Source organism: Eublepharis macularius, chromosome 1 (genome assembly GCF_028583425.1).
Source record: "Eublepharis macularius isolate TG4126 chromosome 1, MPM_Emac_v1.0, whole genome shotgun sequence".
NCBI lineage: Eukaryota > Metazoa > Chordata > Lepidosauria > Squamata > Eublepharidae > Eublepharis > Eublepharis macularius.
This window is the reverse complement of record NC_072790.1, coordinates 24611009-24638378: the sequence shown is the minus strand read 5'-3', so window position 1 is coordinate 24638378 and position 27370 is coordinate 24611009. Positions and strand designations below refer to the sequence as shown.

Below are 27370 nucleotides of genomic sequence, written 5' to 3'. Positions count from 1 at the left end.
CCCCTCCGGCTCCTCCTTTTCTTCGTTCTTGGTGCAGCAGAGTTCTGGGGTTTTATTCTCAAAATCCTTTAGTTGATCTTCTGATAATATCTTATAGGCCTGATCTTTATATCTGAACCATATTCCTTCCGGGAATAACCATTTGTACTTTATTCCATGGTCCCTCAGAAGAGCTGCAAACTTTTTATATTTAAAACGCCGTTTCCGGACTAGAAATGGAACGTCCTTCAAAATCTTGACTTTCAAACCCATAAAGTCCAAATCCGCATTGTATGAGTTATATAGGATGGTGTCCCGAATCTTTTTAGATGAAAAGTCAGTAATGATCTCACGAGGCAACTGTCGCTTTGTTGCATATTTTGAAGAAGCCCGACGGACCTCCAAAATGGCGCTTTTAACCTCTTCTTTAGTCGTCCTCGCGGGTGTCACCAGTAGTTCTGAGACCAAATCCCACAGATCCTCATTTTCCTCCTCTTTCACGTTTTGGAGACGCAAAATTGTTTGCGTTTGTTCCACCTGTAGCCCGATCAGCTGGTTCTCCACCAACTTCAGCTCCTTTTTTGTAGCCTTCACAAGTGACGCACTTTCCAGAGCAGACTTTTCTGCCCCCCCCCGCTGCTGCCTTAATGGTTTTCACCTCGCTTTCAATTAAGCCCACCCTTTGATCAGTTTCGTTCAGCTTGTCAACAAAGGGTTTTATGGCTTCCACCACCGCCCTGCGCACCAACTCTTCGAGCGACTCCCCCTTCAAAGTAGCCGAGATTGACTTACCGAGAGCGGGACTTTGCTTCCTTGCTGCCATTTTGGGGGGGGGGGCGCCAACAAAATTCTGGAACTCCACGAAGGGGAAGAGCGAGTCTTCTTCAGATCAACCTCTCCTTCACAAACGCTTGTAAAACAGAAGGGATTCGCTTGTTTACAGGCTTCCGCCTGTTTCTTTTACTTGCCGTTTCTCGTTGCCCGGCGGCACTCGAGGCGCCGCGCACGTCTGCCGGCCTCCATAGGGACAAACGGGCAATTCCCCCCCCGCATTGATTTCGGGGAGTTCTTCCCGCCGCGTCCCGGACCCTGGCTCCCTCCCTGGGAGTCCTGGGGGCTAATCCTTGCGGATCAGCCGCCCGGTCAGGGTGCCCGGTCGTTTCCTCCCGGACCAGCCGAGAGGAGCGTCCGGCATGGCTGAGAAAACGAAACCGAATCAGAAACATCCAAGCTTATCAAAGGGCTACAATAGCCTCTATACAATATCATACAGTTTCCTGCAGAACTCAATATGTACAAAGCACAAAATTGTTGCCCAAGTCGACTTTTAACACAAAATTAACTATTAAATTCAAAATGACATTTTTCAGAATTGTAACTGAACGGGTCAGCCAGCAAGAGGTCCCGTTTCCGGTATCCCCTTCTTCAGAGCAGTTACAAATACAGCACGTCGAACAGCATTTCTCTCCTAATTACAGCTCGCTGGCTGACCCGTTCAGTTACAATTCTGAAAAATGTCATTTTGAATTTAATTCATTTTGAATTTGAAAGGACGCAAATTCGTTTCCAAAGTTCTTTTACTGGTTCATCTCAGGCAACGTGTTGTACATCCAATTTAGTAATAATCATACAGGGAGCAAACCCCCGCGTGTAGTTGGGGGTTTCTCCCGGCGGGGGGTTTCTCTTTCTCCCGGCGTGTAGTTGGGGGTTTCTCTTTGCTTCCAGGGAAGCAAAGAGCGGTCCCTGGGTTTATCAGTGGAAGCTGCTGGCCAGGAGTGCTGTATTAATCCTTTATGAAAAGTTGGTAAAATGTAGTTTGGATCCTATTACTGTTAGGTGGATCTGTAATTTGTTGACAGATCGCACCAAAGTTCCTCGTCATGTTGGAGAACACTGACAAGTGGAATGCCTCGGGGATCAGTTCTGGGACCTGTTCTGTTCAACATTTTAATAAATGATTTGGATGAAGGAATAGAGGGAATGCTTATTACATTTGCAGATGATACTAAATTGGGACGGGTAGCAAAAACAGTAGAAGACAGAGTCAGGATACAGGATGATCTTGACAGGCTGGGAAACTGGGCTACAAACAACTAAAATGAATTTCAACAGGGATAAATGTAAAGTTCTGCATTTAGGTAGGAAAAATCAAAGGCATAATTATAGGATGTGGGAGACTTATCTTGGCAGTAGTATGTGAAAAACGATCTAGAGGTCTTAATAGATCATACACTGAACATGAGTCAGCAGTGCAATGTGTTAGCTAAAAAGGCAAATGCGATTTTAGACTATATCAACAGAAGTATAGTGTCCAGCTCATGCAAATTGATGGTATCACTCTACTTTGCGCTGGTTAGACCTCACCTAGAGTATTGTGTTCAGTTTTGGGCACCACAACTAAAGAAGGATATAGACAAGCTGGAGCAAGTCTATGGGAGGGCAAGGAAGATGGTGAGAGGTCTGGAGACCAAGCATATGACGAAAGGTTGAAGGAGTTCAGTATTTTTAGCCTGGAGAGGAAACGACTGAGAGGTGATATGATAACCATCTTCAAGTACTTGAAGGGCTATCATATAGAAGATGGCACAGGGGTCGAATGGGTCAAAATTAAATTAAGTATGTTTAGCTAAACACTAGGAAGAACTTCCTGGCAGTTAGAGCAGTCCCTCAGTGGAACAGGCTTCCTTGGGAGGTGATGGGCTCTCCTTCTTTGGAGGTTTTTAAGCAGAGGCTAGAATGCTATCTGACAGCAATGCTGATTCTGTGAATCTAGGAAGATCATGAAAGGGAGAGCAGGAAGGGTCACATCAGTGCTTAGTTCTTGTGGCCCCTTCTTACATGCTCAGGGTAATGTCAATCGTCACCTTAGGGTTAGGAAGCAATTTCCCCCAGGCCAGTTCAGCTAGGGATCCTGACAGTGTTTTGCCATCTTCTGGGCATGGAGCAAGGGGCCACTGGGTTTGTGTGGGGGAAAGGGAGTAGTTGTGAATTCCCTGCATTTTGCAGGGGTTTGGACTAGATGACCGTGGAAGTCCCTTCCAACCCTATGATTCTATGGTTCTGTGCTAGTCTAGGACCATTTTAATAAAGATTGCTTGATTGGAGTATCTCTGCTTAGGATTGCACTGTCCAAAGGTGTTTTCAGAAGGAGATATTTGGTCCATAGAGCCTGAAATATGGTGGCCCTGTAGGGATAGATATTCTGTCTCCTGTGATGTTCAGTATTTACATAAAAGTTCTGGAAGAGATTGTCTGGAGATTTAGCATGAAGTGTCACTAATATGCAGACAACCAACTCTTTCCTTTTCAGGTGAGTAAGTGGAAATCATGGACTGTTGTTGGAAAATAGTAAAGGGCTGGTAATAGAGTAGCAACATGAACCTCAATCCATGACTATGGCAACTGTTTTACTAGTCTAAAATAAAAGGTCGGAAAGCAAAGCCAAACTCATATACTAGACAATTATTTTTATTATGACTATTGTTGATAAAAGCTTCAATATGCACAGTGTTTGATGCTCCTTGTTACAGGTACATATAACCATATCATGAATATGCCTATAATAAAGGTGGAAAGGAGAAAGATTTGTGCCCTGGTTCATGAGGCCTGGGGCCAAGATTCCTATACTCATTAAATGAACTCTGGTCTTTGACTGAAGGCAGTATAATTGCTCAAAGAAACTTTTGATGTTAGTGGAATAGATACGCAAATCCTGTAGCCTTTCATATTTGTGAGTCTGGTCGATGTCCAAACATAACACTAATGAAACATATTTGTTTTGTTTAAAAAGCTGGTACTAATGGATGGATCTCACTTGGATGTCAATATCACTGCAGCCCTAGTTGGTTGTTTTGGTGTGTAATGATTTCAAGTAAATGTGTGCATGTGTCTTTAAATGCTTGGTGTGAGATAGGTGAAGAGTGGGGGTGAGAGAGGGATGAGTGAGTGATACGATTGGTTGATGACTGAGAGTGTGGGCGGAGTGAATGCAGTCTGAGACTGACAGGGCAGAGAGAAAAGTTTCAGTCAGAAGAAAGCAGGCTAGCTGTGTGCTGCCTGAGTATATTGAAGTATTTATGAGAGAAATATAACCTGTGAGGAACCTGAACTGAGCATGTTTGTGAAAGGACACTCAGTCAGGGAAAGAGAGGCCAGCTGTGTGCTGCTTGAGAAGGTTTAATATTTCTGTGAATGAGAGTCAGAGAAAGAGAGGCTAGCTGTGTGCTGCCGGAGGAGTTTAAGCATTTCTGTGAGAGAAATATTGAGTTAGAGAAAGAGTCTGTGTGTGAAGCCTTAGAAGAGATCTGTGTGAATGAGTTTATATGAAGTAACTTTAAGAACCGAGAACTACGTTTATAAAACCGATACGCTTCTTGACTAAATAAAAATTTATTTTGTTTTGTTATATCCCAGAGTAGCTGTCATTGCTTTATCCCATTCCTATCCTCAGGGCCACATAGAACCACGAAGGAGCCTGACGCTTAGGCACGTTACCAAAGGGAACATTTAAATAAAATATCTTGGAATATAATATTCCTGGTGGCAGCAAACTACCCAGAGGGTGTTAAGGGAGAGATTAAAAGAAAAATCTACTCAAAGAAAAGTAAAGGTCATAACATGGTGATTCAAAGAAATCTGTTGTGTGTGAACACAAGAAATCAGAAGACAAAAAAAATCCACAACAACCACAAAAAACAAATTACTTTTTCCCCTCTATACAGCAAACGACTTAGGAAGTGAGGTTATTTTGAACTAAGTTGAACTAGCTTGTGAGGGTTTCACAGAGATGCGTATGAAGCACTAAGTTTTGTGGAAAAGTAGAGCTTGGATCCACTGCGTCTACAATGTCCTTGGCAGGCAAGAATGTGCAGAAAAGGAGAATGTTGTGCACAGGAGAGTTAAGAATGGTTGCATGTTAAGAACGTGGCAAAGCGCAGATTTGGTAGGGCATCGGAGGCGTAATCATCCCGACTGCAGGGGTCAGGTCCAGGTCTTCTTTAGACATCCCAGGGGCTGGCTGGAAAACAAATCTCTGCAGCAGACTTGCAAAGAACAGGAAGAGCTCCATTTTGGCAAGGTTCTCACCAGCACAAATTCGTCGACCTGTGACAGTGCAGATGTGGTAGGGAAGCCTTGTTTATTTAACTTCATTATAATATTTTTATACTATTTTCCCTACGGAATGATGCACCATGATAATTTACCATAAAACACCAAACAGCAACTATGAAAGCAGGTTAACATTCATGGTGTCTGATGAAGGGTCTTTGAGAGCCTCGCTACAAGTGACATCTTACACGCGAACGGAACTTGATCATTTTCGCAAGTCTTTCTGGTAATTGAAGTCCCTCTCCCCCACCCCTTTTCTTTCTGTTCCTTCCCCTCTCTGTTAGAATGCCTGCCTGAAGAGATGGAGAAAGCCTACGATAGCAGCTTTTGCAAATCGTCTTGCTGGGGGGTGGGGGATGCTCTGGAGAAAGCTGACATGTCGGTGAAGTCCTAGTGTCCTTTCAGTGATCTTTGGGGGCGGGCAGCTGCAACTTTGCTAATCGTCTTGCTGGGCGGGGGGAGATGCTCTGGAGAAAGCTGAGAAAGTCGCAGCTGCCGACCCCCAAAGATCATTGAGAGCAGGCTTGTGACTGGAGGAGCGATTTGCAAAAGCAGGCTTTCTCCATCTCTTCAGGCAGCCATTCTAACAGAGAGGGGAAGGAACAGAAAGAAAGGGGGTGGGGGAGAGGGACTTCAATTCCCAGAAAGACTTGCGAAAATGATCAAGGGCCGTTCGTGTGTAAGATGTCACTTGTAGCGAGGCTCTGAGTCTCGACCCTGAAAATCTAGCTGGTCTCTAAGGTGATACATAACAACACAAAGGTTAAGTGTACTAAGGAATAATACTAATCTTGAAAGAAATAGTTGGAAATGACCATCTAGGATGTCATTTTCCCAAGTGAATGGACTTGGATACCTGATCTATTACTGAACCCCACAGAGATAAGTATAAAAGGAGTTACCTGCAGAGAATGGAATGAAGGCATCTCTCTTTACAAAATTTCCTTTGGAATCAAGGAAGTGCTCAGGATAGAATTCATAAGGTTTTTCCCACTGGGATTCATCATACATCACAGAGTACAGTGATGGAAGAATATGAGTTCCCTGCAAAGTCAAAACAATGTGTTATTAAAGAAAATGAGGACTGACATCAAGAACATAGTTATGGTCAATCAATCAACAAAATTTTTAATAAATGCCATCTCACATAATAAATTAGTGAATTCCATCCCACAAGAAATTCAAGACGGACATTTGTTTTTAACAGAGAACGGAGAATTTAAACTTCTTGAAAAGAAATGGAACATGATCCAACGAAAATTGGCTCTGTTTAATTCCCCATTATTTTCATTAGACATTTAAGCCATCGCTAAGAGTGTGATTAAAAATGAAAAAAAATCTCGAGATCTACCTTATCTTTGTTTTTTTTTTAGATAGAAATTCATTTGAAAATAAAAAGACAATAACAATACATAAACAGAATATATAACTGATGTATTTAACAATATATAAACAGAATATATAACAACATTTGTGCGATAGAATATTGCTCCTCTCCATCACCTTTCCTACTAATACTCAAGATTTTATACTCAGCTTTTTATATTCAACATTATACTCAACATTTTATAGTCAACATTTTAAAATATTGCTCTTCTAATAGGTCTGCTTCTATTCTTAGTTTTTCTTCCTTACCAGCCACATAGTCAAAACAGCCTCTCCATTTTTTTCTGAAATTCTAGGATTGGTTTATTATGCATATAGGAAGTTATTTTAGCCATACATGCATATTCATACATCCACTCAGTTACATCTGGACAACAATCTTCCTTCCATTTTGATGCATATACTTCCCTTGCTGCTATCACCCTATATTTTAAAAGTTCCCTTTGTACTTTTTGTCTGGAGTCTGAGGCTCCTCCCCTGGACTTACCAGGAAGAGGGGGTGGGAGACGGTTGGGGGACAACTACCCAGCCACCCCAATGGACACCCTGGGCCAGCATGGACCAACAATAGAAGAGGCACCCCAGCCACAGGAAAGTGAAGCAGCTCCCAAGCCCCAAAGGGTCAGAAGGAACAGGTAGGAAGCCAGCTAGCCCCACCCTCCAGTGGGAGGCTAAGAGCCCTGACAGGGGAAGTAAGGACAGCCAGGAGGGGACCAGGGCAGAGGAAGAAGGCACAAGAGATAAGGACAGCCAGCCATCAGCCAGCCAGACAGCAACCTTACCGGCAGGGCAGCAGAAGCAGCACAGGGCCATGCTCCAACCTGCAAACAGGGAGGAAGGGAAGAATAGAGACCAGCTGAGGCTACTGGAAGCTCTGAACAGAGGAGGCTTGGCAGCCAGCCAAGAGAGCACAGCTGTATTGCCCAAAGCAGCCAAACTAGCTACCCCAGGTGCAGCTGCTTGGCAGCCAAGGCCAATGCTAGAGGGCAAAATAGGGGTGTGGCTGGCAGGTGGGGTCAGGAATGAGGGAAAGGATATAAGGGAAGTCCACCCACAGGGCGTGGTGGGTTGTTGTGTAGGAGTGTGGTGGAGTGGAGGAGGGAGAGAGAATGAGAATGAGAATGAGAATGAGAATGAGAATGAGAATGAGAATGAGAATGAGAATGAGAATGAGAATGAGAATGAGAATGAGAATGAGAATGAGAATGAGAATGAGAATGAGAGAGCAGTGGAGAGGAAGTGGAGGAAAGAAGACAAAGATGTGGAGGAGGAGTAAGACCGACAGCTGGATGGGGACAGCTGTCATGGAAGGCAGTTGGGACAATGTCAGGATGAAAGGACCTGCAAGTGGACTGAGAGGGTGCGAGGGTGAGGTACACCTCCCCTCCTTCCACAGAGCGGGATCCCGCATATTCCCTGAAGGTCCTTTAAGGTGGAAGTCAGGCAGGCTGGTGTCTCACAGGGCAGCGTAATGGCAGAACCTGACACTTTTGTAATATTGCTTGGTAGGATATTTAATAACATTTTTAGGATTCAGCACAAAGTGAAACTTTATTATCTGTTGCATCTCCTCATGAATTATTATCCAATATCTTATCGCCTTCTTACATGTCCACCACATATGATAGAACGTTGCTTCCATGTTTTGACATTTCTAGCACCTTCCAATATAGTCCTCATTGGTTCTTGCAAGATCCTTGGGAGTGATATACCATCTAAAAAACATTTTGTACCAATTCTCACAATCTGTAATTTTGATTTCTTTTGTCCACTGATTTATAGAGACACTTGCTCCAAAACTTTACATCCATTTTATCATACAGTTTTTAACTTGTTCTGATTCTGTTGCATATTGCAGTAGAATTTTATATACTTTTCCTAATAGGTGCTTTTGAATCTCCACTGATTAGTTGTAGTTGTTCAAACACTGTTTTTTCTCTTTTCAGCCATCTTTTTTGGATAATTGTTCTTTGAGTTTGGACACCATTTGATGATACATCAACAATGGGATGTTTTTTTCATTGAGCATGAATTTCTTACCATGTTTTCCTTGCATATCCATCATATATTCATAGTTTACATAATCTATTTCATTTCTTGTAGTAGCATCATAATAAGCATCTATTGGTGATGTCAATGACGAACTTGATGGACTTAATCTGTTTCTGCATTGGAATCATATTCTTAATAATTCATCCCTCAAAATATGGGTACCATCTTGCTTTTGAATAAATGTCAATGATTTCTTACTCTATAAATAGTTGTGATTTCATTCCTTGGTATCTGTTGTTTCCATCTTCATATGTCTTCTGTTCAGATTTATAATCCAATCTGATATCTAAACTAATGCAGCTGCTTTGCGGTACAATTTGATGTTTGGTACCACCAATGCACCTTATCATTTTTCATCTTGTAATATTTTAAATCTTATTCTCGGTTTCTTCCCATTCCATACAAAATCATCATCATCATCATAACTGTGCTTATATACCACTCTTCTAGACAAGTTAGTGCCCCACCCAGAGCAGAGAAAAAGTTAATGTTGTTATTATCCCCCCAATACAGCTGGGGAGCTGGGGCTGAGAGGAGTGGCTTACCCAAGGCCACCTACTGAGCTCACGGCAGTAGTGGGATTTGAACGAGCTGAGTGCTGATTTGCAGCCGAACTACTTAACCTATCTGCCGCTTATTTAAAAACATTTCATCTATATGTATTGGCAACATTTGAGAAATTCAATTTTGGTAATATATTCATTTTAACAACAGAGATTTTCCCTAGCCATGACATATTTAACTTTCCCCATCTTTGCAGATCTTCAATAATAGTTGTCTTCAATAATAGTTGTCCCTCCCTGGCAGGGATGCCTGCCCTCTGACGGGGGCCTATTGGCGGCGGCAGCAGAGGCGGCGATTGCAGTCTCCCCATTGGCTACTCCACTGCTGTTCTCTTGCTGGGATGTGAGGGGAGGGGTGTGGCCATTGGCTGGTGTGAGCGTGGTTGTCAGGGGAACATTGGTGGGACCTCTCAGGGGCCGCTGCATTTTGCCTTGCCACGCACGGGCACTAGCAGGACTGTCCAGCCAAAGTCACTAGGGTGCCATCCAGCGCTGCCCCAATTACACTGGCGCACGAGCGACGGTGCAGCCTGGGAGGTTAGGATTGCACTGTTAGTCTGTCTGCCATTATTATAAAAAATGTATAATCCACATTCAATTGAGAGATTGGCCTATATGACTGCAGTATTAAAGGATTGTTCTCTTCTTTAAATAGTAAAGTTATATCTGCCTGTTGCCACAGGCCTATTCTTCCTATCTTGTATCTCATTCATTACTTTTTGCAAGGTTATTGCTAGTATCTTTTCAAAACATTTATAATAAGTTGCCATCAATCCATCCAGACCTGGTGCTTTACCTACTATGATTTTTTTAATACCAGAGTGACTGTCTTGTATTGTTATTACTTTATTCAAAATTCTTCTATGTCATAGAATCATAGAGTTGGAAGGGGCCATACAGACCATCTAGTCCAACCCCCTGCCCAGTGCAGGATCAGCCTAAAGCATCTCTGACAAGTATTCATCCAGCCTTTTCTTGAAAACCCAGTGAGGGGGAGCTCACCACCTCCCTAGGCAGCTGATTCCACTTTTGAACTACTCTGACGGTGAAAAAGTTTTTCCTAATATCCAGTCGGTACCTTTGTGCATGTAGTTTTAGCCCATTGCTTCGCGTCCTACCCTCTGCTGCCAACTGGAACAGCTCCCTGCCCTCCTCCAAATGACAGCCTTTCAAATATTTAAAGAGAACAATCATGTCCCCCCTCAACCTCCTCTTCTCCAAACTAAACATTCCCAAGGCCCTCAGCCTTTCCTCGTAGGGCTCAGTCTCCAGACCCCTGATCATCCTCATCGCTCTCCTCTGCACCCTCTCGATTTTGTCCACATCCTTTTTGAAGTGAGGCCTCCAGAACTGCACACAGTACTCCAGGTGTGGCCTGACCAAGGCAGTATAGAGAGGGGCGATTTCGATGCGATTTCGATGCTATAGCCCCTTTGATACAACACAGGATTGAATTAGCCTTTTTTGCCACCGCATCACACTGACTGCTCATATTCAGTTTACAGTCCACTCTTACCCCAAGATCCCTTTCACATATACTACTGCCCAGAAGTGTATCCCCCATCCAGTATTTGTGCTTCTCATTTTTCTGGCCCAGATGTAATACTGTGCACTTGTCTTTGTTGAATTGCATCCTATTCACAGCTGCCCACTTCTCCAGAGTATTCAGGTCTTGTTGAATTTTAATTCTATCTTCTTGGGTGTTTGCTACCCCTCCCAATTTGGTATCATCAGCAAATTTAATGAGCAGCCCTTCCACTCCTTCATCCAGATCATTGATAAAAATATTGAAAAGTACCGGGCCCAAACCCGAGCCCTGCGGCACCCCACTGGACACCTCCCTTGAATCTGATGAAGCGCCCTTGACCACCACTCTTTGAGTGCGGTCCTCTGACCAGTTCCCTATCCACCGAACTGTCCTATAGTCCAGTCCACAGTCTCCCAGTTTGCCCATCAGAATGTCATGGGGGACCTTATCAAAAGCTTTACTGAAATCCAGATAAATCACGTCAACAGAGTTCCCCCGATCCAGTAAGCTGGTCACTCGATCAAAGAAGGAAACCAGGTTGGTCTGGCAAGATGTGTTAGGAACAAAACCATGCTGACTTCCCCGGATCACTGAGCGGTCCTTCAGATGCTTACAGATTGATCCCTTTAAAATATGTTCTAATATCTTCCCAGCAACAGAAGTCAGACTGACTGGCCTGTAGTTTCCCGGGTCATCCTTCTCCCCTTTCTTAAAGATTGGGATAACATTCGCTCTTCTCCAATCTTGTGGCACATCCCCAGTCCTCCAGGAGGCCTTGAAGATGATGGACAGGGGTTCTGCAAGTTCTCTAGAAAGCTCTTTCAGCACTCTTGGGTGCACCTCATCCGCCCCAGGAGATTTGTATTCATCCAGTACAGCCAGATGCCTCTCCACAACCTCTCTGTCAATGTCAATTAGCCACTCAGGTGTCCTGCCACATTTTCTCTAGATGTGCCTGGGTTCTTCAGGGAGAAAACAGAGGCAAAAAAGTCATTAAGCCTGTCTGCTTTTTCTCTGTCCTGCATCAGAGTTTCTCCATCTACTCCCAACAGTGGTCCAGTTGCCTCTTTTACCTTGCATTTGCTTCTCACATACCTGTAGAAGTTTTTCTTATTGTAGTGAGCCCTCCTGGCCAGACCCAGCTTGTACTGAGCTTTGGCCTCTCTGATGGCTAATCTGCAGTACCTAGTAACCCTCAGATACTCCTCTTTAGAGGTCTGTCCTTCTCTCCATTTCCTGAACATTTCCTTTTTCTCCCTTAGCTTATTCTGGAACTCTCTGTACATCCACATCGGTTTCTTGGAGACCTTGCCATGTTTCCGTCTTGCTGGGATAGTGAGGGCTTGAGCTTGCAAAAGCTCGTGTTTGAGAAGGGTCCACCCTTCACTCGCTCCTTTCCCTTCTAGCACACTCCCCCATGGAATGACTTCCCAGGTGGCTGTCACAAAGTGTCTCCCCTCCTCAAACACCAGCTACTGTGATTTCTGCCATACTGCATTTGTTGTGGAGAGAAGACTGCAATCCCTGGCAGAGTGGCTGAAGGACCCTGGGACACACAATGAGAAGCAAACTCTCTTCTGCGATACGGTGTGTTTCTTCATCACCCTGCTGGCTGTCATCTCGGGCTGCTTGTGCCTCTGTGGAGCCCAAGATCACCTGCAGTTCAACAGCCGCTTTTAAGTCATTGGCCTGATTGTATTGACCATAGCCGTTTTTACTCTGTGTTTGATTGTGATTTCATTATGCTACCATTTCCAGCTGAACTTGGAGTGGTGAAGGAACAATCAGAAAGTCCGGCAGATGACCTCAGACTCACAAAAACCCCAGCCTGTCCAGCACTTCCTGCTCTCAGCCAAGTTCCTGAAGAAGGCTGACAAAATGACTATATGAGCTGGAAGTGGGCTTTGGGGGAATCTCCCACCCCATGCAAGCTGGATATGACAGGGCTGCACTTTCCCAGGTGGCTGTCACAAAGACTCATCTGAACAATCAACCTAACCAAAGGGGGGCAAAGATCACAGGAAGAAATCTCTGGGCACATGCAATGACCTTGAGAGGCAACCAAGTGCGATCCTCCACTGGCCAGGCTCCATCCACAAGAGGAACACATGGGGAGAAAGCTGTCTCCCTATATTCACAATCCTGTATTCTATATTCACAGGTACTTAACATAAATGATTAGGTGACTTTTTTACAAATTTAAAGTGATGTGTTTTCTTGTGCCGTATTTGAAAACCTTGCTGTTGGGAGAGAGAAAAAAGACCATTTTTTAAACCTGTTTCTCCATCTTTAAAAAAATGCTCAAATACACCCAATTTTTCTTAATTGCATCTTCATTAAAAGGTTATACTGGGTTTAAAAGGAGAATTGTCCGGCTCTTGCTTTAAATGTTATCAGCTGAAACTCAGGGAAGCACCTGCTCCTTGTGAAAAAAAACCAACAGATAAATGTTTTTTGAAGTGGAAATGAAAAGCATGCCTGACTGCCTAGGGCAGGAGTTTGTGGTTCTTTCTTTACAGGGAAGTTTGATCACCAGTTTGTGAAAAACACCCAGATAGCTCATCTTGTTTTGTAAATTGTAATCACTCTCTTAGAGAGGGCTGTCCCACAGATTTTGAATGCTCTAAGCAAACCGCCGTCTTTGCCTTCCCTCTTCACCAATCCACACTGTGTTGAAACTTCTGCCACCTTCCTACACCCCCCTGTACTCTGGGGAAGGTGCCCTACTCACACTAACTCATGTCAGGACTGCTACCCACAGTACTGCCATATCGCTTTCATCAGTGATGTATTTTACTGTAACTTTCCAGTGTTGTTTCTCTGCAGGCTTCAGAAGACAGCTGGGGTTCCCAGGACAGCCTTATCTAGCCTGGCTAGCCACAGACCTTGGAGGAGTTACTTTCACATTCCCAAGCCTCTACAATCCCTGGGCATATGGGAGGAGGGGGAATGGAAAGGAGGGTTTGATATACTGCAGCATGTAACTAGCAGGTCATTCTCAACAATGCTTTGTGTTCAGCCAGAAGCTTTTGTAGCCTTTGGATTCTTTATGGACGCCTGTACTTTGAATATAATCTTTCAATAAAAAACCTTTGACTCAAGAGACCTTGGATTTCTTGCTGCAAGGGGTTGGGAGATGAAATCAGAGTAACTTGAACTCCATAGACTGACAACTCACTGTGGACGAGGCTGTGGCTTGCTGTGGTGCCACGCCTCTCAACGGGGCAGGTTGGGAGGCAAAATGGATCCTGGAAAAGGGCCCTCCCCCATCCTGCCATTGGCCCCAGCCCCATAATGGAGGAGAAAGATAAGGAGAAAACTTTCTGTGGACTACCCACTGAGGCCAAGGGTGACACTTGGGGCTACTCTTTTCCATAACAGATCCTGATGTTGCAAGCAGGCAGGCAGGCAGGCAGGCAAGGTGTTGTCAGAGCTGGTTTTTCCCTAGGCAATCACTTAGTTGTGCCTAATGGATGGGCCAGCTCTTAAATCTCTCCCATTTTAAATAATGGGCTTAAGAATGGCTTAACTGGCTCTGTCTGAAGTTCCTCAGAATCTCCAAAATAGGTTCTTTGTAAAGCATCATAGGCAACAAATGAATAGATGTCAAAAGGGTCAAGAATGTACAGTAATGCAGTTAAGGAAGACTAGTCACCTTTGGAATGAAATAGCCTTTTATAGTGACATCCTCAGTGGTGGCATATGGCACGATCATAGCAGAAATATTAGCAAACCTCTGAATTTCGTGGATTACCGCATCTGTATAAGGCAGCTTTGATCGGTGTTCAATCCGAGGCTGAGCCGACCCGATCACCTTTCCAATCTCTTCTTGAACTTTATCTGAGAAAAGAAAACACTTCTTTCCATTAAAATAAACTTAATTCCTCAGTAAAGAAGCTGAAGGATGTCAAATGTTTTAATAAATGAAATTAATTTGATATTATTCTCACCAATCACCCTCTGTGGAGCCTTCCCCAGGCTAAAATACCTTTATCCAACTCAAGAGGCTTCTCCAATGGAACAGCCACTAAAGTTGGATAAAAGCCCCAATACATAAATAAATAAACTTTGCTCAGAGGAATTTGTAGAATAGGAGTAGGAACCACCTCATTATGGCTATCGTAATGTCCATTCATCTTATCCTTAGAAATGGGTCTCATGCTATGGAATCAGGTTTTCTAAACAGTTATCAGTGATGAAATAAACTAAAATTAATGCTCCTGATGGCTGGAAATCAAAAGGCCAGCAGCAGTGGGAAGGTGACAGCTTCTGAGTAGTGGAGAGTAGAGATGGGCACAAATTGAATTACGACCCAAAAATGCATGAACCAGGCCGATTCATGGTTCGCGAACCAGTGGTTCATGGAAGCTCATTTCCATGAACTTCCGTGAACTGGTCTACTGGTTCGTTTGGGTTGTATTAAAGGGGCAGTTTAAATATAAACTTTTCCTGCCGCTTGCAAGTCCCTTTAAACTATCAGCTGGCAGGCAGTGGGGGGAATCCCCCCTCGTTGCCTGCCAGCTGATAGTTTAAAGGGACCTGCTGGTGGAGGGCCCTTTAAACTGCCCAAACCTCTCCCCCCGCCCCCAACCCCAGCCCTAGCGAGGGGCAGGAAGGCCATTTTTGGCCTCTTCCATGAGGTGGTGGAAGAGGCTGAAAATGGCCTTCCCGCCACTCGTGGGAGGAGGGGGAGGACGCCGCAGGCCTGCAGGGCAAGGTAAGTGAGGGGCTGGGGCTGAGGGCTGAGGGCCAGCTGATAGTTTAAAGGGACCTGCCACTTGCTAGGCAGGAAAGGGCCTTTTAAACTGTCAAATACTCCTTTCCCTGCCATTGCTAAGCGGCCGGAAAGGGGCATTTAAACCCACAAACCATGAACTGGTTCATAAACTTGCCCCAATTCATACCAGTTCGGGGTTCCTGGATTTTGAAAAACCACGAACCTCATGGTTCTTTTTTTGTGGTTCATGCCCATCTCTAGTGGAGAGAGACAGAGAACAATTTGGATCCTGTTCAGAAGTTTTAAATTTGGGAATAAGACATAAAGTACTAAAATGTTTTACCTACTTACTTCATTTATCCACCACCTTCCTCTCCAGTGGAGACTAGAAGTAGCTTATGTCTTCCTCCCTTCCTCTGTTTTATCCTCTCAACATCCCTGTGAGTTAGGTTAGGCTGAAATTGTGTGACTGGCCCAAGATCATCCAGAAAGCTCCCAGGGCAGATTAGAGATTGGAACCTATTCCTCCCAGATGCTAGTCTGGCATTCTAAGCACTATATCAGACAAAAATGACTAAAGAATTCAGAAAATGGTATTACATGTATAAAAACAATTCAGCGAGAGTCTTCTGTCCTTTGCTCACGTGAAGATCAGAGCTGGAGTTAGCACCTGGAGAGCTGAGACAGCAGTCAGCGCCCACGACTTCCAGTGGGTCCTGCTGCTGTTGCCTCCCTACTCACTCACTTCCTCTGTTGCCTGTACTCACACCCTTCTACTAGTTGCTTTTAAGTGCTTTGTCACCTCTGCTCCCTTCCGCGCATAGTTCCTGGTGCTTGTGGAAAAGGGCTTATCGGTGGTGAACAAAGCATCAGGATTCCTGGTGACCAGGGCAGTGGCACTCCACCACCCAGTATCAGTGGGGAAGGGGCATGCAGGTAGTGTGGGTAGCTGTGATTGCAGGTGGTGGGAGAGTTAGCAAGTAGGCAAAGAAAGGATGCACAGGCAGGTGGTGGCAGGTGGGTGGTAGAGTAAGAGTGGGGGCCCTGTAGTGGGCATGGGGGCCACCTGAGCACTCTCTGCCTAGGGCCCCCAAAACATGTGATGGATATAGATTTGGAGGTTTTTTATATACTTATTTTTATATACTAAACCTATGCTTTTTCAGTATTACATGCTTTGCACTTTTTCTATGCTCAGGAGCCAAAGTAGTACTTGTAATGTAACCTGTAAGAATTTGACACTTGAAACAAGAAGACTTGAAACTCTGTAAGAACTGATATACTGCTTTTAGGGCTGCACTTATATTATATGTCATATTATTCTATAGATTCCAATAGAAATCAGTACCAGAGAGCCTTTTGTAGAAAACTGATTTGACGCAGCAAGCTGGTTTTGGCCACCTGTGGTATTATCTTCCTTAAAGCTGAGAAGAAACTGAGGAAAAGGGCACAAATAGCAAAAAAATCCCTTCCTATCCACAAGATTGAGACTCATTGGCACCATTGAAAGTATTATGGCAAGAAGAAAGTAGGTAAAAGGTTAGACAGTGTCCTTCCAAAATGAGGGCAGAGAAAAAAAAACTGTGAAGACTGGAATTCCCCCAAATAGAGGGGCCAGCCCAGAACTGCATCTTCAAATCAGAACTGACCCTAGATATGTTACGAGCCAGTAAGATATCAAATGTTAGAATATTGTAATATTGTTATGATTATCTGAAAGTATTAATTGCCTGTGCTTCTATTGTAATTTTGATGAGCTCTGGACACAAGGAGACCACCTACTCCTGTGAAAATGGGCTCCTCCATTGTTTAAATTAAACAATCATATATTGCTTCATTCTACAGGACTCCGTGGTGTGTGCCTCTTTTATTGTGATTGGTGAGAGGGACACCTAAGGCACAAGTTTGTGCATAACACATGGAACCAGCCCTGGTGGGGGTGCACACTTTATTAGGAGGTGTGCATAACAGGAAATACTAGCTGAAAACACATCCGTAAATCACTGTTTTGTTTTGTTAAAGCAGCTTTTGGAATGCTGAACCAAATCCAGGAAACGAAATTGTAATGAGTCTCTCTCCCAGCAAACTGTTTGTGTGTTTTGTTTTGGTTTGTAACTTATAGCACCAGCAAGAGGCAGCAGCAGACAGGCACTGGGCTTACCTTACAGGGCAGCATATTGCTTCCTGAACAGAATTCACCAATCAGATCCCATGGGGAGAGAGCCCTTTTGGTATTAATTCTGTTGGCAGGAATGAGCACAATGTGCATGATTTTATCTCCCCCCGTCACTACTTGGGCAGCAGCATTGTCTCCCTTGTAAGGGGAGCCTCCTCACCTGCCCACTTATCAGCTTTGGAAACTTTTAGAAGGGAGACTTCAATCATATGCTGCCAATAAGTTATTGGCAGTATAGAACAAGAAAAATTGAACAGAAAGCAGGATTGCTTTAATGCCACTGCCCGCCCCCCCCCCCCGCGATCCATTAGCCAGCCAGCTTCTCGCCATATGCTCCTGCTGACATTCACCTTCTTCAAGGTCTGTTGTTGTTGGTGGTGGTGTTGGTGTTTGTAGTGTAACTGAGGGAAAACTCAGTGGGCCAATGGTTTAAGGGGAGGAATGTGTTCTGTGCGATTTTGGTGCCGATCAGTGCAAAAACAGGTGCCCCAAAGAACCTGGAAGCCCTTATTGCAAAAAATGGGGCCAAACATCATGATAATGAAAAAAACCCACACGAACGGATGAAGTCCAAGCTGGAAATGCCCCAGCCAGAAAAATATAGTAACAGTGCATAGGCAGTTCGTAACCCCCAAATCCCCAAATGAAATGGAAATTTCTTTATTTCTGCTGAGAAGCAATAATGGAAGAAAGTTAAATTGGTGAGGGAGCCATGCAAACTATGGAGCTCAAAAGCATAATGAGGTCAAGCAGTTCACAATCCCATCTGCTTTCAACATTATAGCAACTGGGGGAAAAGAGGAACTATAACTCACTGGTGCTTCCTGTTCTCCCTCATTCAGGTAACATCCAATGACAAGCAACCTAAAATTTCTTTCCATTCCTGTCACTATGCATAACTGGAATCAAGCTATCCTAGAGCAATGGAAACCAACCAATGGAAAGAACTCACTCTGGATTTCAGGGTACTTCATCATCAGCAAGAGGGCCCAAAGCAAGGTAGTTAAAGTGGACTCTATGCTTGCACCTAATAGTTCATGCACAAGAGCATTTAGGTTATTATTATGGAAAAATTCATTAATCTTGGTCTTGTACTTCTCCTAGGAGATAAGAAAGAAAGGAAGATTTTTAACTAAAAGGAATGTGTGAGTAAAATACATTTTTGATACAAAAATGATATACATTTTTGTATATCAAAACAGGACTGATCTATTCCATCTGTGTAGACAGATGAGATCTAGATGATTGGGTCAAATGTGTTTCTCTGCTTTTGATCGTTAAACAAAAAAATACAAATTTTATAACATCGGTCCTTTTCACACTTACCGCCAGTTATGGGCATTCACCTTGATCGCAGTGGCTTCGACGTGGCACCCCCACTTTCCACACTGTTTGAGGCAGTTTCAATTTGGAGTCTTGTTTTTCATTTTAGACTGGCTTTGAAGCCTCGGTGCAATTTCTGGCTTTTAGGGCTTTACAATTCACATCAGACTTTTTTTAAAAACTCTGAGCATGTGTAGTACTGTTGCAATGTTGGAATCCATCCCCCTCTCTTTGGGGGGATTGGGCTGATTGGGCTCTTTCCTGATTGGGCTGTCCACTGGAGAGGCAATTGGTGGCAGAGTTCTGGGGGGAAACATGTACCACTCTCATTTATTTTTTAAAAAGCAAAGCCAGGAAAGGGTTAAAATGCTGCTGCTTCTTTCCCTAGCTGCCACTTTGATTTACAAACAGCTGTGCAAAGTGCTTTTTTTTTAGCATTGGCAGAAGCCACCAGGAGGAAGGGGAAAGCAGCCATTTAACCCTTACCTGGCTTTTATAGCCAGGAGAAATTAGGAGTAATGTTTTCGTTACAAATAATTCCTGGCTTTAAAAAAGAGAGAGAGGGTGTGTGCATACCCTAGAGGGAGGAATGCAAAAGCAGCCATTTAACCATTTCCTGTCTTTTCAAGCAAGCAGGAAATAAGCAGCAAGGTTAGGAATGTTCCTGGCTTTGGAAAAAAATAAGAGATTGCATGCATACCCAAGAGGAAAGAAGCCAACGAAGAGGCAGCCTTATGACCCTTACCTCACTTTACTGAAAAAAACGGTGAGCAAGGAGTTCAGCGAGCTGAGGAGGGTGGGAGTGGTTAATTCCACACAGACCAATCAGCTCCTGGGGAAGAGGAGAGGGGGGAGAAGAGAAGCAGAAGGGGAGTATAGAGTTCACACATTAACTGGGCCAACTGCTACTTGGCAGCAGCTTCAAAATAACATTTGCGGTATGTCCACAGGGGGGGAAATCAGGGATACCTCAGACACACATCGGTACTGCATCCCACAACTAACTTGCAAGTGTGAAACTCCTGCAAACATGGGAAGCAGAACAGATGCTGAAACACTTTAAAGTCCAAGTGTGAAAAGGGCCATTGATAGAGGCAGAAAGCACTGAGAGGTCCTTTTCATTTGGGCTCCTTAGCCCACTTTGGTTTCTGAAGTCAGAGTTTTTACAAGTAAATGAGCAAGTAAAGGGTTCTGTGGAGGAGGAGGAAGAAATTCAAACAACACTCGGAGAGAACTGAAACCTACAGTGGCCATTTTTAGATTACTTGTAGCAATTTTGTACTGTTTTAAGCAAAAATTTGTTTGTTCTATAGATCAGTCTGCTGTGACATCATTTTATATAACTCAAAGATGCAAATATTATACCCATCTTTCATCCCCCCTAGTTTAACTTGCTGAGTCCTACACTTAACTCTTGTTTCTCATTTCAAAGAAGTGTTCACTATTTGTTTATTTCAGAACTACTTTCAGAAGAAATACAGCACATCTGCAAAAAGTAACAAAATATAATGCTAAGATCTTGTAATGTTACACATGCGTCATTTTCTTACAGCATTGTTTGGAGCTATTTAGGTGATAGCCCTACTGAGGCCTCATGGTCTTGAAAAGGTGCTTGGTGGTTGGAGGCCTCTGGAACTGAGGGAAGGCCTTGATATGGGCAGTAACTAACCTGATGTTGTGAGAACATCACACACCAAAAAAGATAACTTTTTTGCATAATCTGCAGCACCGAGGGCGAAGAATGTCTGGAGAAAAAAAACACACACAGAGGTCTTTCTAGCTAGGGTTGCCAGATCCCCTTACTCTCATGGTGGGGAAGGGGGACTTGGCACTCATCTTTCTTTTCCCATCATCTCAGGCACACTTAAGAGTGCCCTGGCAGAGGGAAGAGGGACTTGGCAATCATCTTCCTTCTTGTGTCGTCTTGCAGGGCCCAAGAGCGCCCCTGGACTTTGCACCAGGCTGATTTGGGCCCCAAATGATTCAGACTTTACACGACTGGGGCCCAAATCAGCAATGCGTTGCTTGTTATTGGATGTTCCCTGAATGAGAGAAAACAAGAAGCATGATTGAATTATACTTCCTGTTTTCCCTCAGCTAGTATAATGTTGAAAGCAGAAGGGGCTGTGTGAACTGTTTGCCCTTCATACTCCCAGGCCCTGCAAGATGACATCACTCTTGGAAGTGACATCACGCTGCACCGGAAGTGCACCTGTTCTCCCACTTTCCCCTTTACCAGCCTGGTAAATGGTGGTGGGGGGCGGAGAGTGGGAGCAGAGATCCCCCAACTCCACTGCCAGACTTGGCAGCCTTATTTCAACCTAATTTGGACCTAGATAATTCAAGAGCTCTTCAGATGACTGTAGAAAAGCTGTTGAAAACCCAAAGCAGGCACTGTCTACAGACTCTGAATGTTGCCAACTACTGAATCTTTATCATAAAACAAATTGGTGAGATAACTGACACCCCCAACACCTACACTCTCTGATGGCCTCTCTGGACTTTAATGATATTAACGCTTATGGTTTGGCCACTAGCATCTCCTTTTGACCATAGTTTTCCATACTTCCTTAGGTAGAATGGATTACCTGGATCCATTCCATTTCAATCTGACTTTTGTTGATCCTTGGTCACCCTGACTGATAATCCTTATGAGGAGAGATTCACAAACTGTAACTCTCTTGATTCTCTGGGATTGGCATTCAGTGCCATTGCCAATAGTAAACTTCTTGTGCAGGAGGCTGGGATATGTACAAGGACACAGCATGCTAATGGTTACAATTGTTTTCTAGGGGACCAGGATCAGAAAGTAGTCCTGGGAAATTGCTATTGTTTCGGCTTGGTATTTTTGTGCTGAGATCTCACAAGCTTCTATCTTGTCTTTCATGCTGTTTAATCCCTACACGAAAGCACTGAGTGAGGTCAATGAAGATGGTGACTGACTAGGAGCACACATTTCTTTCTGCCCTCTTGCTGGCTGTGTTTTCTGGGCTTAAATGCCAGGCAGGGTTGGGGAAATCAAGTCTGTCTCTTGACTGATATGGGATGCTCCTGCTCTCATGTCTGAAGGAAGATCAGAAGATTTTGGGCTTCTTTTTAATTAGAGGACTTAAGGATCTTCTGTGTCCTTTGAAGTGGACAATATCAAAGCAAAACTAGAGCCAGGCTGGCCAGAAGGCTGAGTAACTCTGCTGTGGACTATTTGTATATATATCAGCTGGAATGTTCTTTATTTTATTTTATTCTATTTTATTTCCCCCCCTTCTTTCCTTGAAACTCTGCTTAAAAACTACTAAACTCCAGGCTATGTGTAACATTTTTTTTGCTCTCTCCTGCCCTCTTTCTCCCCCTCCCCTTTTGTCTTAGAGATTCATTGTTGAAGTCTCCTTCCACTCCTTGTTTGGATGTGATTGGAGTGAACTGTAGCTTAGAAGGAGCTCTGATTACCAGTTCATCATTACTCAGGCTATTCCTTCTTCCTTTTTTAAATTTTGATTTTCTCTCTTAATTGCCAATGAAAGGAAGATAAGGGCAAAACAGCTAAAGCTGAGAAAAGCCCAGAAAGTTAGCTCAGCAAGAGAACTCAACAACAAGGAAAAGCCCTGAGCAATTTAGGTTGTGTGATTAAGCAAGGGCTCCTGCTTGAATGGAGAGAGGTAGCAACTAATAATTTTTCATCTCGATATTAATTAGACATATGATTCTAAAATTACTTGCATTTTTTTAACTGTGTCTGCATGAGTCTTTGGATCTTAATTGGACACAAGAAACATAACTGGACACAAGAAACCAGAGATATTATCAAGGAAGAATGTGCAAAGACTATTCCTGTAGCCAAAAGAAAGGTTGGCAACCTGAGTAGAGAGGGAAGGAAGAAAATAAAGAAGTCAGAGGATAAACATAAGGAAGGAGTAGGAACACAGGACATAGACCGATGAAGAGTCAGAGTCTTTTCTCTCCAAACACCCACCAGACCTATGAGGTCTGCAGTTTTTGCTTTCTGGTCTGCATCTAATGTGTGTCTCTACAGCGACAGTTCCAACAACCTATTGTTCCAATAACAATAACACTTTCTAAAGGTGTGGAAATTTCAGCTGGTTCTCTTGTGGGCTGTCCTTTTGTAAAACTAAACTCCTTACTGTGCATTCACACTCAAGTGTATTTTTATAGGTTTGAAAGGTCCACCTGTTGTTACTTGTCATGTTTAAAGACTGTTACCTCTTGCTGTCGGATTAGAAAAGCATCAACAAAGTTCCTCTGGTCATTCACATCCAGTTCCTTACGGCGTTCTATGAAAATGTCCTGTATGAACTTGCTCAATTCTATGTTGTTTTTAAGGATAGTCTTGTGAATGCCAAAAAGGAAGCCCAGAGCAGGAAACATGTTGTACAACTAAAAGAATAACAGATGAGAAAGGAAAAGATGAAGAAAGCACCAAGGCTAAATGGTGAATCTCAGGCAGAGTTCAAAGAACTTTTAAAATTAAAATATCATTGCTTCTTTTCCTCAGATAATTAATTCAGAAGAATTAACCCTCCTTTGGTTTTGTGCTGTATTCTGTGATCCAGCAACCCAGGCCTTTCTTGGTGGTTTCCTACCCAAATACGGACCACAGCTGATCCTGCTTAGCAGCTATATGTATTAAAATTCATGCTGCAACCAGTAAATGTAAAACTTGGTATCATAAATTTCTAGGCAGCTGTTCCATGTTATGCCCCAGGAGAGCCATCAGTGGTATAAACTGTATATTTATGCATCTGATGAAGACAGCTGCGGTTCTTTTTCTTTTCTTTTTAGAAAACTTTTATTAGATGAGAATATTAATATACAACTTTCAAATAGCATCTCATTATCCTTTCCCCCACCCTTTCCCTCCCCCCTTTTCCAAGACTTCCAACAGCTTTCCAACCCTATAGCCTAATCTATTCCCAATCTGTCCCCTTTTTCTGTAACTCCTTATCTCATGTTTACTTACTCTTTTATTCAACTAAGCCCTATCTATTAACTTCAAAAATATTGTTATAAACTTAAAATCTATTATCTATTACTTTATATTAGCTCCACATATATTTTTATTTAAACTAACTGTCGGATAGAATATCTACTGTAGTAATTCTAACAATACCTATTAACTCTAAGTCCACTTACATTTGGGCTAACAATTAGCTAATACTTCACTTCATATGGTAAAGACTCTATCTCTTCTAATAACAAATCCATTCTAATAATTTTCAAATTGCCATAATTCCCCCTTTACGTCCCACTTCTTTTCTAAATATGTTTTCAATCTTCCCCAGTCCGTAAAAAATTCCGCCGGATTCTGATCTCTCAGCTTCCTTGTCATTTTATCCATTTCCGCCATGTACAGCAATTTATGCATCCGATCTTCAATAGTTGGTATTTCTTGCACCTTTCATTTTTGCGCATATAAAAGTCTTGCTGCCGTTGTCATATAAAATAGTAATGTTTGGTATTGAGTAGGAACATCTTCCATGCTTAAGTTCAATAGCAATAGTTCTGGGTTCTTCTTTATTTGAATCTGCAATATCTCATTTATTACTTCTATAATATCTCCCCAGAACTGTCTGGCTATTTCACATGTCCACCACATATGATACAATGATCCTTCATGTTTTTTACATTTCCAGCATTTATCTGACATGTTAGCATTTCCAAGCGCAATCTTCTTTGGTGTGAAATACCATCTATAGATCATTTTATAAACATTCTCTTTAATACTGGTACAAGTTGAAATCTTCAGTGTAGTTTTCCATAAATATTCCCATGATTCCATTGTTATTTCTTTATGACAATTAATTGCCCACTTCACCATCTGTACTTTGACCGTCTCATCCTCTGTATACCACTTCAAAAGTATTTTATAAATCTTAAATATCTTCTTTTTGCTTTCTTGTAGTATAGTCTCTTCCAACTCTGAGTTTTCCCATTTAATTCCTTCTTTTGAACAATCCGAATTATAAAGGTCTCTGATCTGTCTATCTTGGAACCATCCGTAACAAGAAGATAACTCTTCCTCCGATTTAATTCTTATCATATTCTGTTCCATAATCAATATCTACAGCTGTGGTTCTTGAAAGCTTACGCTACAGTAAAGTTGGTTAGTCTTAAAGGTGCTACTGGACTCTTTACTATTTTGTGACTACAGACTAACATGGCTAACTCCTCTGCATCTATATTTATTTTCATATCTCTTAACCCTTTCTGAAACATATGAAGCTTTTAACAATACTATACTCCCACCACATGTGTAGAAAGGCATGATTATTTTCTTACATCTCCAAGAGAAACCTGAGGAGTTTGGGAACATTTTTACTAACATAATAATAATAATAATATTCGATTTATATATTGCCCTTCAGGACAACTTAATGCCCACTCAGAGTGGTTTACAAAGTATGTCATTATTATCCCCACAACAAAATACCCTGTGAGGTGGGTGTGGCTGAGAGAGCTCCTAAAAGCTGTGACTGACCCAAGGTCACCCAGCTGGCTTCAAGTGGAGGAGTAGGGAATCAAACCCGGCTCTCCAGATTAGAGTCCCGTGCTCTTAACCACTACATCAAACTTGTATGATATAACTTATATCAAACTTATATGATATAAGGTACCATCCATAAATCACCTTTAGGCAGTTCTCTCTAATCACCACACATTTTTGTATACTAGTATACATTTTAAAAAATGGTTGCCCAGATCTTATCTGGGATTTCTAACTTTACAGTTTTTGCTCATCTTTCTCGATAGACATGTCTAGAATTGGCCTTCTGTTCCAGCAGGCTATAAATAGTTGAAATATTCTCAGGGCTTTATTTTCTCTTTCTTACTGATATCTTTCCATGCCTGCTTTCTCTCATAATGCAAATTACCTGCAGATGTAAGCTGGACTAAACTTCTTACTGCCTATTACCAGTACTAAAACTGGAAAACTTTCCATCATCTACACTCTCTAATAGCCTCAGACTTGACCCAATGCCATTGTGATTATATTGTCTCACTTTCCCTTCTGATCTTTTCTACTTAAGTAAATACTTAAAGAATAGTGATTTGACCCAGTCATGATACAGACCACCATTCACTCATCTTGGACCATCATTTCCAGTTTTCCTTTGCTGTCTTTTGTATAATTCTCAAACTATATAATAATTTTTTTAAAAAAAAAAATTATTGGGTGAGTAATAAAAGACAGAAAAAAATACAGATTTCCCATTAATCCTCTTGTTTGTCAGCCTGTGGCTAGATAAGGCTCTTCCTACAGGTTCCCTTTCAAAAGCAAACAAGAGTCCATTGGTTGAATAAGGAAACTTTACTGCAGAAAAGGTCCATTATAGTCCACTGTCCTGAATAGGAGACTCAGGATGGTACACAGTCATTGTTACCAATGAAGGGCAAAGCATGAGGTACAGAGTAACAGTTCCCATCTGAACCAGCCTCCCCCCACAGTTCTCAAAACAATATCTTTCAGTCTTGGGAAGCTGCTCTTCTTCAAGGCCAATGCTTGGTGGAACGGTGTTAGACAAAACAGTCTCCTCCGGTGGGAATGCTGCCTGGGAACTGGTGCACCTGCGGGGAAAGCACTTAGACACTAGAAGCATTAGAAAATGGAGTCAGTACAGTTTACATATACGCTGGACCTGACATTCTGCCCCCCTTAAAACAGATCCCCCCCTGGTTTATATGGGTAACGAGTATGAAAAGCTTTGGTTAATCTAGGAGCATGAACATGTACAGAGTTCACCCACTCATCGTAACCAGAATCAAAGTCCTTCCACCTAATGAGGTAAAAAAGCTGATTACGTTTGAATTTAGAGTCCAGAATTTGTTGCACTTCATAGTGTACTTGGTCGTCTATTAAAGTTGGGATGGGTGGAGCTTTGATGTGCCACTTGTCGTCGGTGGGAGCCCTTTTTAGGATACTGACATGGAATGTATCATGAACATGGCGCAAATTCTTGGGCAAATTTACAGCAACAGTCACTTTATTGATTACTTTGCGCACAGGAAAAGGTCCAAGGAACTTTAACGCTAGTTTGCGGCTGGTCTGGGCTAATTTCAGATTCTTGGTGGAAATATAAACATGATCTCCAGGTTGTAAATCCCACTCGGCCGCACGATGGCGATCTGCGTACTTTTTGTAATCCAGTTTGGCTTTTTCGAGGTGTTTCTTAATAAGAGTCCATTGCTGCGCGGCCTCCCCCCACCATGAAGATACATCAGGCGAATTAGAGGAATGGAGAGGGGGAGTGTCCAACGGGAAGGGATTGAAGTGAGCTCCATATACAATTTTGAAAGGAGCCTCCCCAGTAGACGCATGCACACTGTTGTTGTATGAGAATTCAGCCAGAGGGAGAAGGTCCACCCAATTATCTTGTTGGAAATTAATGTAGCAACGAAGGAATTGCTCTAAAATCTGATTAGTTTTTTCGGATTGTCCGTCGGTTTGTGGGTGGTGGCTTGAGCTGATTCCTTGTTCAATATTCAACATTCGCAAAAGCTCCCGCCAGAAGTTGGCAACGAAC

The 27370-nt window shown here is 42.9% G+C and overlaps 1 protein-coding gene across 1 annotated transcript in view; it reads right to left on the bottom strand.

Annotated features, from left to right (window-relative positions):
- Positions 1-3431: 3431 nt before the first annotated feature.
- LOC129343380 (cytochrome P450 2K4-like) overlaps positions 3432-27370 on the bottom strand; it is a 77129-nt gene continuing 53190 nt past the window's right edge. The window contains exons 5-9 of the mRNA XM_054999564.1: positions 23052-23225; positions 18463-18610; positions 14273-14457; positions 5991-6132; positions 3432-5082 (exon numbers count right to left, since the gene is read on the bottom strand). Of these exons, the coding sequence (XP_054855539.1) occupies positions 4895-5082; positions 5991-6132; positions 14273-14457; positions 18463-18610; positions 23052-23225 (837 nt within the window). The 3' untranslated portion in view covers positions 3432-4894. The remainder of the gene's footprint in view (positions 5083-5990; positions 6133-14272; positions 14458-18462; positions 18611-23051; positions 23226-27370) is intronic.